This window comes from Silurus aristotelis, assembly GCF_946808225.1.
Source record: "Silurus aristotelis genome assembly, chromosome: 15".
Lineage (NCBI taxonomy): Eukaryota > Metazoa > Chordata > Actinopteri > Siluriformes > Siluridae > Silurus > Silurus aristotelis.
In genome coordinates, this window is record NC_139588.1 from 12,597,543 (window position 1) to 12,612,947 (window position 15,405).

General features: G+C 37.7%; 1 protein-coding gene across 3 annotated transcripts in view; it reads left to right on the top strand.

The window, feature by feature from the left end:
• Positions 1-288: 288 nt before the first annotated feature.
• The window catches only part of atad2b (ATPase family AAA domain containing 2B), a 58,987-nt gene continuing 43,870 nt past the window's right edge, over positions 289-15,405 (top strand). For 2 of the 3 annotated variants that reach the window (XM_083562076.1, XM_083562078.1), the window contains exons 1-19: positions 289-574; positions 2,353-2,510; positions 2,961-2,992; positions 3,250-3,397; positions 4,527-4,623; positions 4,746-4,884; positions 5,165-5,329; positions 5,423-5,498; positions 5,694-5,795; positions 5,882-5,993; positions 6,417-6,532; positions 6,635-6,809; positions 7,015-7,103; positions 7,188-7,347; positions 7,518-7,608; positions 7,801-8,112; positions 8,829-8,973; positions 10,786-10,972; positions 12,854-13,039. In XM_083562076.1, coding sequence (XP_083418202.1) covers positions 467-574; positions 2,353-2,510; positions 2,961-2,992; positions 3,250-3,397; positions 4,527-4,623; positions 4,746-4,884; positions 5,165-5,329; positions 5,423-5,498; positions 5,694-5,795; positions 5,882-5,993; positions 6,417-6,532; positions 6,635-6,809; positions 7,015-7,103; positions 7,188-7,347; positions 7,518-7,608; positions 7,801-8,112; positions 8,829-8,973; positions 10,786-10,972; positions 12,854-13,039 — 2,598 coding nt within the window. In that variant the 5' untranslated portion in view covers positions 289-466. The remainder of the gene's footprint in view (positions 575-2,352; positions 2,511-2,960; positions 2,993-3,249; positions 3,398-4,526; positions 4,624-4,745; positions 4,885-5,164; positions 5,330-5,422; positions 5,499-5,693; positions 5,796-5,881; positions 5,994-6,416; positions 6,533-6,634; positions 6,810-7,014; positions 7,104-7,187; positions 7,348-7,517; positions 7,609-7,800; positions 8,113-8,828; positions 8,974-10,785; positions 10,973-12,853; positions 13,040-15,405) is intronic. The other variant, XM_083562077.1, reaches the window with a different exon arrangement.

Genomic DNA, 15,405 nt, shown 5'->3' on the forward strand with positions numbered 1-15,405 from the left:
ATACGCTTATCTTTTATAATTTAATCCCTAATGGTGGCCAGTGGTGATTGTGGTGAGGAAAAACTGGATGTGTTGGTAAGAGGAAGAAACCTTGAGATAAACCAGATTTATAAGTTAGCATTGCTCATCTGGGTTCACTAATTATGTTTATCTATTTATCTATATATCTATATATTTGTATATTCAGTTTGTAAAAAATTATGCAATTAGGTGATGCAGATCGGATCTATTGTATAATTAAAATATTAAATAAGTATTAAATGGTAGCTGTGAGCCCTAGTTCAGCTGGAGGACGTGGCCGAGGCGGAAGTGGCGTGCCGGCTGCTTTATCGGTGCCGCCAGCAGAGGGAGCGAATGAGCGGGAGAAATGGCGCCTCGGCTCTTTAGCTGAGAGACGGTCAATAACAGAGGGAACTGACAGCGCCGAGAGGAAACAATACGGCAAAAGAAGGAAAAGAAAGAAAACATGGTGAACACGAGAAAAGGCGCGCAGCTCCAGCCATGCAGTCCTGTCATCTCTGGGCGGACGAGGTCGGCTCTTAGGAACAACCCAAACTTGGAGGAACACAACCATGTAAGAGCCGGCTCGCTTTTCCCCTCACTGCCCGGTGCTTCAGCAGGCTATGCTAAGCTAAGCTATAGTATGCTAAGCTAAGCTACCCAGTTTGGCCTGAAGATTGATGTCCCTCATTGATAGCCAGCTAGCTCACCTCTTTTGTTCACGGCTGACATCCTTTTGTTAAAAAAAATAAACGTTTAATTTACGCAACCGACATGCATTATTCTTGCTGGACATTTTGATTATAAGGAAAAAAATAAACATGAATATACCCGCTCGCTAGCTGACTAGTTTTATTGGCCCCTAAGTTTTCCCTTTGTGTTGCTGAGAGGAACTATCGCAGGCTAAGCCGCGTTAGCAAGTTGAGCTTTTGTCACGAACCGAGGCACCTGACAGCACTCACACACTCGCGCACACCGAAAACACACGACTTCACCGTGCAGTGTGTGTTCGGTGCAGTTCCGAGCTTCTTATAACAACACGCATACAATTTCACAGAACAAATGGTGGAAGGAGAGAAGCAGAGTGGAGGCAGAGCCCTGCTGCCTCAGTGAACTCCAGCAAGTTGAGCGCTGTGACTGGGAATAGTGCTGTTGTGTGTTTGTGTTTGTGAGGGTTGTGAACTTTGAGAGTGTAGCCTCCTGGTGTGTTTCTCCCTCGAGTGTAGGTGTGTTCCACAATATAGAAGATTACACCAGTGTGTGTGTGTGTGTGTGTGTGTGTGTGTGTGTGTGTGAATGCTTGATTGTTGTATATGAACTCTGGTTATAGCTTAAATCACTAGTCTTTCTGTGTGTTTGTGTGTGCACCAATTTCTCCATTTGCCCCTCTCTGTCTTTGTCCTTTTTGTCTTAGAGTCGAGTCTCTCTCTCTGCCTTTCACCATCTGTCTACCTTGGTCTGTGTTTCTGTCTGTCGCTCTCTCGCTATGTCTGTCCGTCTCTGTCAGCTTTCTCTGTCTATTATCACACTGTCACCCACATATCCTCTCTCTTACTGTCTCCTATTTCCTCACCCCTGTCGCTCTTTTTTGCGATATTAGAGATTATTTTGGCGTCTTGGGATGATCGGTGATGTGACCAAGTCTAGTCAAGTAGACATTCAAACCATGTACAGTGTAAAACACAGTGAAATGAAATGATGTTCACACAGGACCAAGGTGCTACATAAGACAACAGACAGCCATTTCATACAATACATGCTATTTGTGTTTGTGAAAACAGTAGTGCTCCTCCAGCCAAAACTGTGCAAAGAAAACATTAGTTTATTAAAAAAAGAACATCTAATCAGCTATTGGATAAGCAGCAGCAGCAGCTTTGGGGATTGCCTTGCACTTTTCGCCAGGACCTGACAATTGGCCCTTGTGAAATGTTGTCCAGTGTTACTGTGGTAAAACGAGTCCTTCCCATGCAGTAAAAATCCAGTGTGTCCTCCTTCATTTCTAATCTCTCAAGCCATCATGGTTCACCTAGTTGAGGCTGGAAAATCTACTTCTTTCTGATTTATTTTTTTCTTTGTATTTTGGCTGAATTTTTTAAATTCAGATTGTTCAGTGATATTTCAGTATGAAAATGTATTGTGATGTGACTGAAGTTATGACAATATGGATATGAAACTACTTCACAGATTACAGGAAAGTTCACATAATTGATTACGTCTGGTTGATTTCATAAGTCTGCTGATGCCACTGCCTTGCACAAAAGATCCTTCAGCCAGATTCAGCCATTGGTTGAAATTGTTTGTACAATTGTCTTTATAAAGATATGATAATTTGTCTTTTTTTTTGCCTTTTAGAAGGACTCCAATAGTAATCTCAGCTCTGGCAGCCCACGCTTGTCCCCGCCATCTAAGCGAAAACGCAGGCACACGACTCCTAGCTCCAGTGACACTTCCCCAAGTCCCCAGAGCAAAGCTCAGAGAGTTACATGGAGCACATCCAAACACTGCACCAGGTGAGCTCACCTCAGCCTATAGGTCATTGGTATATTAATAAACTGGAATGATTAGTTTTACAAGCATGAGACTAATAGATCAAAAATCTGACGTTTTATAACCATTTATTTTTAACTTGCTTCAGGGGCCTGTCTTTTTTTATTATATAGGCTTTGGTTTTAATAGCTGCAGCTTTATGGTAGATCACCAATACTCTTTGATCTAATCATGCAGTGTGCTTTATTCACCTGTTTTGTTTTGTAAACGAATAAGTCAGTGTGGTATACAAGTGTTTTAATTATTATAAACACGTCATGTTTTTGCAGTTATGCTCACAGTAATTGTGGTAGCCCAACAACTTAAACACAAATCTGTAAATTAAGTCAAAGTAAAAGCAGCTGATTTATCAAATTATTGTATTATTTCAATATTTAATTTGCTTGAATATGTTTTGTTTAATATGGTTTCAGGTTATCCACTGGTGCTTTGCAAAATGGACATGGTAAGACAATTTACTTTTCGTAAGATCCCTGAAACAGATATGTTTTGTATTTGTCATGTTTTCAAAAGAACCCTGTACAGAGCTGCATTTTATATTGTGAAGCTTTTGCTTTATCTTTGAGCGCTGCTTGTGTTAATGAAGCGAACAAATCCACACACACACACACAGGATTCAGTTACTCGGTGCCATGTATTGTTTCTCGTTACCGTTTTCCTTGTGCGGCGCTTAATCTATGCAGTTTTGTTAAATGTTTGTAGGCCGAAGATCCCTGCGGGTAGATGACAGCACAGATGGGGATGACGCTCGCTTGAATGGCCACGTTGAGCTGAAGAGGAGCTGTCGCTCTAGGAAGAGCCGCTTTCAGCACCTCAACCAGAGCCTGCTGTTTGACCAACTGGTCAACAGGTAATGTTAGTCGAGAGACTAGTTAACTATTGTCGAGAGACTAGTTAACTATGTAGAGCAGGTCGTAATACATATTTTCATTTAGTGTTTTTTCGATAGAGATTTCAATTAATTGTATTTTATGTGATATTAAATATTTAATCATCGAAATCATTATTTATAATAAGCACAAAGCTGGTTCCAAATTATGAAGGGAATAGCAACATGATTATATGTTGGAGGTGACCGTAAGTGATGAGTAAATCTTCATGATAGTGTTTAAAGTGATACAGTTGTTTTCTCATTCAATTAATGCAATGACTAATATATAATTAAATTTTTAATCAGTTTGGACATGTAACCACATTATGTACTATGAAACTAAATGTGGCTATGTATTTATGGTTGAGTTAACATACTGCTTGTTTGGAAAGACAGATGGCTAGACTCTATTGGAGACCTTCTAGAGTTGGAAATGATGCATGAGGTTTTTATACTGTAATCGGAAAACCTAGTTTATTGGTACCGAATAGTGTATTACTTTGAGTAGGACTTAATTATGAAATCTATTCAGCACAATGAATTGCACTATACACCGGTCAGGCATAATATTTATAACAATATGACTGGTGAGTGATTAACCCTTATCATCTCTTCATCATGGTACCTGTTTGTGGGTGGGATATATTAGGCAGCAAGTGAACATTTTGTCCTCAAATTTAATGTGTTAAAAGCAGGAAAAATGGGAAAGCATAAGGATTTGAGTGAGTTTAACAAGGGCCAAATTGTGATGCTATTGTGGGATGTTGCTAGTCTGCAGTTGTCAGTACCTTTCTAAAGTGCTCTAAGGAAGGAACAGTGGTGACCTGGCGACAGGGTCATTGTTGCACGTGGGGAGTGAAAGCTGGTCCTTGTGGTCCAATCCAACAGACAAGCTTCTGTAGCTCAAATTTCTGAAGTTAATGCTCAACAGGTCAGGACTGTTTTAGCAGCAAAAGGGGACAACACAATATTAGGCAGGTGGTCATAATGTTTTGCCTGATCTGTGTATGCTTTTTGCCTGTTGATCTACTTGAATGAAATAAATTTAGCATTCTGTTTGAGTGTTTTTGATTGACCATCAATACTGCTGAATTTTCCCTGATGATAGCACGGCAGAGGCGGTGCTTCAGGAGATGGACAACATCAGCAATATACGACAGAGTCGGGAAGTGGAGCGACTCCGAATGTGGACAGACACAGAACTGGTGAGTTTCCCTATAGTGGTTTGTTAATTTATAGTCGTATAGGAAAAATTACTGTATTATTTTGTAATATTTCAGTCAATTTCAGTCAGTCCTGAGTTTATTATTTCTACCTTGATTTCTAGGAAAACATGGACATGTATTCACGTGTGAAAAGGCGGAAAACTATGAGAAGGAACACATTTGCAATGCAGACACACCACAAAGTCATCAGTAAATCTGAAGCTCCGAAAGAAGTGGGAAGGGAGGAAGAAGAATCCAGTGGTATGCTAGTGTTTCACTTTGTTTTTTAACTTAACATTTATTGCCTTTTATTTTTATTTTATTGTTTATAATTAACCAATGAAACATCAATGTATCACTTATTAAGTAGGAAGTCTCATTTGATAGATGCATTTTGTCAATAGCATCAGTGATTATTTCTTGATACAATACTGTGTGCGCTCATTCATTAGAACACTTACACTCTTGATTCATGTATGAAGACTGCGGTGAATCGGTTTAAATATCAGTATTGTCTTTCATAAGCATCTGATTTTTGTAGAATCTCACGAGGAGGGAGATGATGATGATGACGACGACGACGAAGAAGGGGAAGACGATGAAGATGATGAAGGAGATGAAGCAGAGGAAGCAGGAGAAGAGAACGACAGACCTTACAACCTCAGGCAGCGTAAAACTGTGCAGCGTTACGAGGCACCACCCATTGGTATTCATCATTATTTCCTCCTGAAATGTACTTTGGAGAATCACATTATATTGTAATACAATTTTTTTTTTCTAATCACATGATCATTTGCAGTGCCAGTGAACAGAAAACAAAGCAAGAACACGGTGTTTGACACGCACAGATCCCCTGCAAGAAGAAGCCATATTAGGTGTGTGATCTCAGTTGTCAACTTTCAGTGAGGTTACCTTCACTCTGTTCCACCTACTGTAGCAACTGGTGGGATTCAGTGTGTAAATGGCTTCAGTGTGAATGAGAAGTAGATAATCTTATCCGACTCTTTTTATCTTTTCCATATGGCCATTTTTAATCAGGGTTCTCTATTTTGTTTTCTGTTCTTCTTTAGAATAAAGAAGCATGCCATTCACAGTAGTGACACCACATCATCGTCGGACGAGGAGCGCTTTGAGCGGAGAAAAAGTAAAAGCATGACACGTGCTCGGAACAGGTGACCTTAAATCTTTTAATGACTTATTTTTTTTTATCCCTCCCCCCATTATAGTCTCTAACAGAATGATTTTTATTTTGTGGCAGATGTTTGCCTATGAATTTGCGAGCTGATGACCTGGCCAACGGTGTGCTTCGTGATCGGGTGAAAGTTGGTGCTAGTTTAGCTGATGTGGATCCCATGAATTTGGATACCTCTGTAAGTATTTGACATGCATTTTAATTAGGGGTTAAATATTACGCTGGTAATAATTTTTGTTACCTTTTATGTTGTGTTTATGTTTGTTTTATATTTCTAACGTTGTTTGAAGGAGAAAAAAATACGTAGAAAAACATGTATTTTTATTGCTTCAAGTTTAAAACAGATGCCCAGGGTCAGTAATGTTAAGTTTTATTACAAAGCAAAACATAGCCATAAAAAAAAAGTTACAATTTAGTTTTATCCAGGATTTTATTGTTACCTAATAATTTGCTAAAACTATTAGGTTTTAATAATAAAAACTTAAGATTTGTACATTTGTCAGACATTAGACTGTGTGTATAAACATTAGGAAATGGATGATTTAATGCTACTCTCTACTGTAGTCTGGTATTAATTGTGTTTTTGGTCATCCCAATATAGGTAAAGTTTGACAGTGTAGGAGGACTTGCTTCTCACATTAAGTCTCTCAAGGAGATGGTGGTTTTTCCTCTTCTCTACCCTGAAGTGTTTGAGAAGTTTAAGATCCAGCCTCCAAGGTAAGAGGCAGAGATTGCACCTTTTGCGTATAGCATTAAAACAGACTAATGTTTTGACTCTGCACTACGCATTCACAAACACGCTTTTCTGTGCTGCTTTAGGGGTTGCTTATTCTACGGGCCTCCAGGAACAGGAAAGACTTTAGTGGCTCGGGCGTTGGCTAACGAGTGCAGTCAGGGAGACAAGAAGGTTTCCTTCTTTATGCGAAAGGGAGCTGACTGCCTCAGCAAATGGGTTGGAGAGTCAGAACGACAGCTCCGCCTTCTCTTTGACCAGGTTAACCTGTTTAGCAAGTCTTAATTAAATTGAATGTTTGTGCTATATATATATATATATATATATATATATATATATATATATATAATATATGTGTGTGTGTGTGTGTGTGTGTAATATACACACAGCAAAATAGTGGGTTTTTCTATATTGGGTTGTTGTGTTGCTTATATTGGTTTAATAATATTCTATGTACCACTTGTAGGCATACCTCATGAGACCATCAATCATCTTTTTTGATGAGATTGATGGACTTGCACCTGTTCGTTCTAGCAGACAGGATCAGATTCACAGGTAATCATTTTTTTTTTTTATGTCATAAAGCTTGTCAGGCTTGGTTTGTGGATTTAATATTTAGTTTCTGTGCAATTATTGTAGCTCCATAGTTTCTACATTGCTGGCTTTAATGGATGGTTTGGACAGTCGAGGGGAGATAGTGGTCATTGGTGCTACAAACAGACTTGACTCTATCGACCCTGCACTCAGGAGGCCTGGTCGCTTCGACCGGGAATTTCTGTTCAACCTGCCAGATAAACAGGTGAGTAAATTCTTTGTCTGACTGCTGATATACAGCCTGATCTCAGAGACTGTGTCTTGTCTAACAAAATAGGTGGCAAACCTTTTGTTCTAAAGACTTGATAAAATGACTGGTTATAATGTTTTGGAATGATTTTTGCTTCTACACTAACTGTGTAATTTTATCTGTAGGCTCGAAAGCACATTTTAGAAATTCACACCAGGGATTGGAATCCAAAGCTGTCAGATTCCTTTATGGAAGAGTTGGCAGAAAAATGTGTCGGTAAAGTACACACCAGTTTGCAATAAACTTTACAGTAGCTACAGCATGTGTGTTTATTTTTCTGGCACCAACTTGATCACTTTTTTAAATATATATGTGTACAAAAGGGGCTATTAGTATTGATAACCCTAATTTATATAAGCATATTAAATGCTGTTGAGTGAATTAGAGTGTGATTGCTCATCTCACCAGGTTACTGTGGTGCCGACATCAAAGCACTTTGCACGGAGGCTTCACTGGCTGCATTGCGGCGGCGCTATCCTCAAATATACAGCAGCAGCCAGCGCTTCAAACTGGATGTGGGCTCTATCGTGCTGGGGCCGCAGGACTTTGGCCATGCTCTTCGCTCTATTGTTCCAGCTGCTCAGAGAGCTCTCGCACCACCAGGCCGGGCTTTGTCCTGCTCACTGCGGCCTCTGCTGGAAAGATCACTGGCCCACACACTCACCTGCCTGCTTCGAGTCTTCCCCCATGCAGAGCTCCCTCACAGGGAACAAAAACACGGTACAGTGTTTGCATCTTTTTCCCTAATTAATCAATTATCATTATTGTTTAATACAAGAATTTCTTTTAGATCTTCTGTTCAGATTTTGTGATAAGTACCGATTGGGTCAGGTTCAGGAATTTGTCTATAGGTAAATATCAATTAACAAACAGGTGTGGTATTGGCATTCTAATAAATTATGGAGCTTATTTGGCCATTGCATTTTCAGATTTAACGTGGTCAGTGGTTCATCGGTCTATTGCTGTCCGGTGAAAATGAATTTCCTCCAACTTCAAAATCCCACATTATTCAGCTTCAGTAGATTAGACAGGGAGTAATTTAATTTCAACACAATATTTCTGAGGGGAACACACATCCTTCTTTTGTTAATGACTTTCAATTTGGAGGACTGCTTTTTCTCCATCCATAATAACTCATAAACTGAAATACAGCTCTAATAAGTCAGCTTTCCTCTAAGCCTATTATTTATATAGATAAATGTGAATGTATAGGAGGAACTTCTAAACAAGCTGCATGAAACTAATGAACTCTGCATACATCTTTTTATAAAAATAAAAAAAAACACATTTTATTTTCCAATTAGGTGAAAGTTTTACAGTTTCTCTCAGCAGATTTTTTTTTTCTTCTAGACTTTTAATGACTAAATTGATCTCTAAACTTTCCAACTGTTCTAGCATCTGCTGTATTCGAGTATTTTGTGAATTTTTTTGCACAGACTCTGACAATCAGCTGCTGGATGAGGACTCTTATAGCGAGGGTGAAGATGGAGCTGGTGCTCAGTCCATTTATGATGTACATCCAGTATCCCCAAAGAAAACACACTCCTCCATAGAACACAAACCCTTCCTTCATTTTACAATGTAAGATATGCCCTTTAATGCAAGTGAAACATCTTTATATATGACTACTGCTTTATGATGAGAGCTTTGTCTTGCACCTTGAATGGATATCTACACTCTATAGACATATTTTTGTGGACACCTGACCATAAGATGATTGTGTGCATTTTGAATACCCCCCTTCCACATTTAGTCTCCATTCTGTCAAAATAGCATCCACTTTTCTGGGAAGATGTTACACTAGATTTTGTAGTACGGTTGTGGAGATTTGTGCTCATCCAGCCACAAGGCTGTTTAGTAAAATCAGCTACTGATTTAAAGTTAGGAGGCCTGTGGTGCAGTCAAAGTCTTAATTCATCTCAAAGGTGTTCAGTAGGGTTGAGCTTCTGAGGGAGTTTAGGTAGATCTTCCACTCCATCCCTGGCAAACCATATCATTTATGGAGCTGGCTTTGAGCACAGGGGCCTTGTCATGCTGGAGCAGGTTTAGGTTTTCTAGTTCAAGTGAAGGGAACATTGAATGCTAATACTTTCTAAAAACATTCTATACAGTTGTGATCACCTTTGAGGTAACAGTTTGGAGAAGAATTACATATGGATGGAAAATTAAGTATATAGTATAGAGTCTCGTTAGTGTCTAATATGCAAAAATATTAGATATATTTATAAATGAATTAAATGACTGCTTAGGAATAATGCTTCTCATTTTTTTAAAGACTTGCTGTGTTTACATATTTAAAGAATTATACCATAGAAGATAAGAATTGTTACCATATAGATATTTAAATTTTTTTTGTTGAATATGATTTTCTTAAAAAGCCTTTTTATTTATAATCACACTATTCTTAGGCGAGCATTATATTATAGATTAACAAAGAGACTAGTGATTTGTACTTCTGTCTGATGGCCTGCACTGCAGTAATAGTTTAATACAGTCATTTTGTTTTACAAGGCAGAGAGCAGATGTTTTTTTATTGTCATTTATATTAATTTGCTTTACAACCAGCTTTTCTTTCTGTTGCATCCAGTTATATAGGCAATATTTCAGTCATTAACCAGCATACACTGCAAATTTGTGTTTTAATAAGATTTTCTCAACGCACATAAACAGACTAATATAAATTTATTAAAGCTGAAAGAGTCCATAATATTTAATTTGCCACTTCAACCTATACAAAAATGCAGGGTTTTCTGTCAGCAACCTGTTTATATGATGCTGAAATATGCTTAAGCACACTTTTTTTTTTTTGCGGGTGGTTAAAGTACTTTTACTTGCTCTTTTCTGCATTCCTTTTGTAAAACACATATTTCATAATATTTTTTACATTGGAAAATGCTGCTTTATTGTGCTAATTAGAAAGAGTAATCAGAAAAACCACACTATAGCTCTGTAGGGATGTGCCGTCTAACTCATTTGTTTTATTTTGAGCAGCTATAAGATTATTAAAATTACATTTGGATAACTTTGGAGTCTGTAAGTGTAAATTCTGCTTGAAATGTTGGAGTGGTAATCTGAGTTTTAGTCAGTCACTGTAGATATATTTATTCATTGTTGTTCAGGGGTGCCACTCATGCAGCTTTTCAGCTCTGTGAAAGAAAAAGCCCGATATGGCGCTTCTTTTTCAGCACCATGTTTTCGCACCTATTTTTTGAAGTGGGGCAAATTACTACTGGAATGTAATAGGAGATGGAATAATTTCATAGCAGGGTGTATTGTCCACTGGTGTGTACAGATTAAACAATGATCTTTAGAAATACTTTGACAAATAATAATTGTTTAGCTCTGTCATGAAATAAAGTTTGTGTGTGATATATTTTTGTTTGTCTGAATCAGGTCTGCCTATCAGCAGCCAACCTCATACCGACCACGGCTTTTGCTAACAGGGCCTCAGGGTTCGGGTCAGAGCACACACCTGGCCCCTGCTCTGCTCCATCACCTCAACAAGTTCACTGTGCACCGCCTTGACCTTCCCACTCTTTACTCTGTCAGTGCCAAGACCCCAGAGGAGTCATGCGCTCAGGTCAACACACACACACACACACACACACACACACACACACACACACACACACACACACACACACACACTACGACACAATTTGTTTTTTAAGCAAATAGGTTAGGAGTCCCTGAAGAGTAATTCTTCTTGATGAACATTGCTTTAGGATTGCCATGGCAAAGCCTTTATCAATAATATTTCTGAATATAGTTTTCTCTGTTCAGCTCTCTCAATCTCTCTGTCATACAGATGAGGTGCGACTCATTCACCTAGTTCAAAGTTTTTCTTATATGCAAATGAAAATCCATGAAAACTTGTTTTACTGCCATAAAACTGGATTTGTGCACTCTGTCAATTAGCAGTAGATGGAATCTTTTAGAGGGTCCCAGTAGCATTGTGTGACAAATAGGAGTCTGGAGATAAGACTGGATCTTTATTTATTGAGCACTCAGAGTAGATCAATACAGCCTTATAGTCACTCCTGAGTCTGTATAGAGAGGGCGAGGGTGGGCGATAAGTTTGTTGTGCTGAGTAAATATTTTCCATTTAGAACATGCACACAAACACTGAAAACCTTTCTTTAAAGACTGAATAGAGTTATACACAGCAAAAAAAAGAAGAAGAGAATGGTGTTATAAAAAACTGTTATTTCTAAATCCAGCCTATTATTTATCTTAAAAGAAATGTAAATGATCGTATTCTGCTTGATTGCCAGTCATGTATAGTTCATTTATCAGCATCTGATCTGTGTGCGCGCGCGCGCGCGCGTGTGTGTGTATATATACAAACAAATGTTTAATATCAGTTTTGAAACCTATTATTTATGCTTCTTCTTCTTATACGATTTTGATTTTATAAGGCAGAAATGATTGTGATCTGGTTTCAGTTTAGTAGACTGCAATCAATATAAACAATCTTCTTTAGAATTTGAAAGCCTGCGCTTATTTTGTGAATAATGATGATATCGTTTATCTATTTTGGAAAATCATACTTGGAGGCAAATCACATTGCTAGCTTATTTACACATCATTTATCTGTTCTATTGTCATAATGATTGTTTTGTAATAGTTCCAATCGACAGTCAGTTTGATTCAATGCTTAGATTCGTTTGTCATTTAAAAAGTTCCTATTCAATATAACTATACTCTTGTATTTAGTCGAGAGCAGCATCTTTCATGGTTTGTTTTTTCCAATCTGATTGCATTATTCATTGCTTCAACTCCATCAATCATCATATATCAATGTTTTGCATAACTATTTAGTTGCAAAATTATTGACACTGCATATAGTTGCTGTGATCGAATACAACGCAGACAGTTCACTATTTGTAGTGTCGAACTTCTTTATATTACCGTATAAAAAGATCACCGTGAGGTGTGAATTGCCTTGTTTGGTGGAACTGATATAAGGAAGAAAAAACGGCATTGAGGAAAAGAATGTTTCTAAATCTGTGTTTACTGATTCAGAGACATCAATGCTAGGATGGACCTGTCACATTTTTTTTTAACAAGCAGCTCCATTGTGCTGCACAGTCCCATGGTTTGGTTGCCCAAAACCCTAATTACCAGTAACTAGGAAAATAACTGTTGAAATAGTGTATGAATAGAGAGGTGCACTAATGCAGATTAAGGGAAATAAAGAAGCACAGCTTTCTAATGTCAACAAAAGTCATATTTTGCAAGAGCTGTTTTGACTTTGAGCTGCGATGTTTTGTCTTCGTGTGCAACGTGCCGTTTTTAATCAGCATAGCTTTGTCCTAAAAATATGTACATTTCTGGTATTGTAATATGCTCGGTTTATTGCACAAGAAAAGGCAATAATATTGCAACCCTGTGAAAATGTGCATTCTCGGCTGTACTTTTTGTTACTAAAAGATATGTATGTATGTGCTTTTAAATCTAGGTGTTGCGGGAAGCACAGCGGAGTGTGCCAAGTATAATCTATATGCCACACGTCAGTGATTGGTGGGAGGCCATAAGTGAGACAGTGAAAAGTACTTTCCTTACACTCCTGCACGATGTTCCCTCCTTCACCCCACTCCTCGTCCTTGCCACAGCAGAGATCAGTTACCAGCAGCTCCCTGAAGAGGTGAGGACACCTCCTTTACTTTTCTTCTCTTCGCTATATTGGCAGTTTGATTTACTCGTATGTAAGAAGTATTGTTTTTTTTAATCGATAACCTTGAAGTTTTTGATAGTATAAACGTAGTTTGGAGATAGTTTTGGACACATTTTTGATCCCTGGTATTGATGTTTCTAAATGGTCATGTATAGTTTTATACACATTAATGTACATATTATATGCTTTAATGCAGGCTAACTTTATCTAAACAAATTATTAGGACATTGCAGGTTTATTGTGCCTTTTATGCATTATGATTGGATGTAATGTAAATGGTACAGTCAATTGATTTTTCTCTTGGCAATTTTCTGTGGTTTCTGTTAATGTGCACAGTTTCTCTTCTCTTCTTTTCTTTTTTTTAAAAATTCCATCCAATTACAGATTTTTTTTAATGTCATTTCTGACACCAAATTTTTGTTAGTTGATTACAATCCAAAACAAATGTACCCTTTTTTTAGGAGCAGCTCCTAAAGCCTGTAATCTATAATCATAACATAATCATATCTATAAATATCACTCATGATCAGGTGAAGTATATTCATTGCAATAATCGTAAAAAAAAGTTTTTGATCAGCATGTCTTACTAAATACACACGCACATTTTTTTTTTTTTAAGATTTAAGAGAATTTGGGATAATAAATGACCATGTCTTTTATAGACGACAATTTTTTATTTTATATTTATGTGGATAATCTTAATGACTATTGAGATTATTTATAGTTGTTTAGGCTGCATGTATATGGAGTTAATGTTCAACTTAAAATGTGGCTGTCAAAGAACCCCTGAATGAGTTTGATGAAGTATTGTTGCAGAATGCTCCATCACTGTCAGTCCCTTCATTACGCTGCACGACTCCGACTGCTGGAGCGCTCTTAACAGAGCAGTAAAAATATAATGGCAAAGCTACTGTGCTGAGACTATTAATACTGCGGCCAAGTTTAGTACTCTCCTCAGTGATGGAAACAAAAACATGAAGTAAAATATAAAAAAATGGTGCTGCTTTAAATCTCTGTAGAAGTTCAATGCATGGTGAAGCAGCCTTTTCAGATATTTGATGAATGCTCTCTGAGGTATTTTGAAACAAACGTTGAACTCTGCTACTGAAACAAAGCATTTGAAATGTTTACATATTATTTTCTTTTGATTAAACAGAAAACCAGGCATTTGCAGATCAGAATAGGTTGATCGAGGGCTGTTAAACAAATGAATACATAATTTAATTAGATTTTTCTGGCAATTTACAGCCAAAAAAACTATACAAAAGAATACCTTGTACCCAACTTCTACAGCAGAGGGGGACCTTGTACAACTCAAAGCAGATATATTATTCTGCAAAAGTACTGTAGATCTTTTCTATGCTTTAGTCAATACATGAATTAGTTAAGGTTTGTTTAGTTTAATCAGTATAGGTATTTGTACAGCATGAAAACGGAAGGCTAATTTTTGATATTAGGCTTTGCTTTGTAATGTAGTTTGCTTGATCAAATTAACACACTGGGATCGTTGCTGGTCCAGATTATTGATCAAAACATCTTTCTATTGAGAAATAAAAATAAATATAAAAAGACTTTAATATCTGTAACAGAGTTTATAAAGCTGGACAGCTTATTTAATTTATATCAAACTGGTCCTCTCAGTTATAGCAGTCTTGACATGTACCTCCCTGACATCTTTCTCTTTTACACTACATTTCTTTGATTTGGTGATTCCCCCCCCCCCCTCCCCTTTGCTTTATCTCTTTTGACTTTTTTTTTTTGTATTTCTAATTTTGTAATTCATTATTTCTATTCATACACAAGAACAATGGGCAGTGTCATTAATTCACTGGTTTGTAGGAAGCACCATAGTGAATCTTCTTAACAGCAAAATAAGTAGATCACTCCAATGGGGGGAGCTGGATGTGGCAGAAAAGTGTTTTATATATATTTTGCCTCCAAGCCTTAAAGATCCCCAGAAGCCTGTACTGTGAACCTATGCTACCTAATAGTGTGTTGCTGCGGGTTGTGATTGGCTGGTGCTGATGCTCTTGATCAAAGCCTGTTAAAGGAAGCAGAGCCCACCAGGAGGGCACAGTAATGCTACCAGAGAACAGACTGCTAATTTTATTGACAGAAGCTGCTTGTGCTCCCTCTATAAGGCATATTCATTAAAGCCTGCTTAACTCCCCAAAGGAGGCAATGTTTTTGGAAGATAGTAGATTACCTTGTAGTCTCTGTGCAACATAAGACTCGGTCAATGCCTTTATTATCTCCAATGATTTAATCAGACTACCACTTTGTCACCCTCAGACGAAAAACTGTTTCTTTTTTTTCCCTTCCCCCCCCCCCCATTC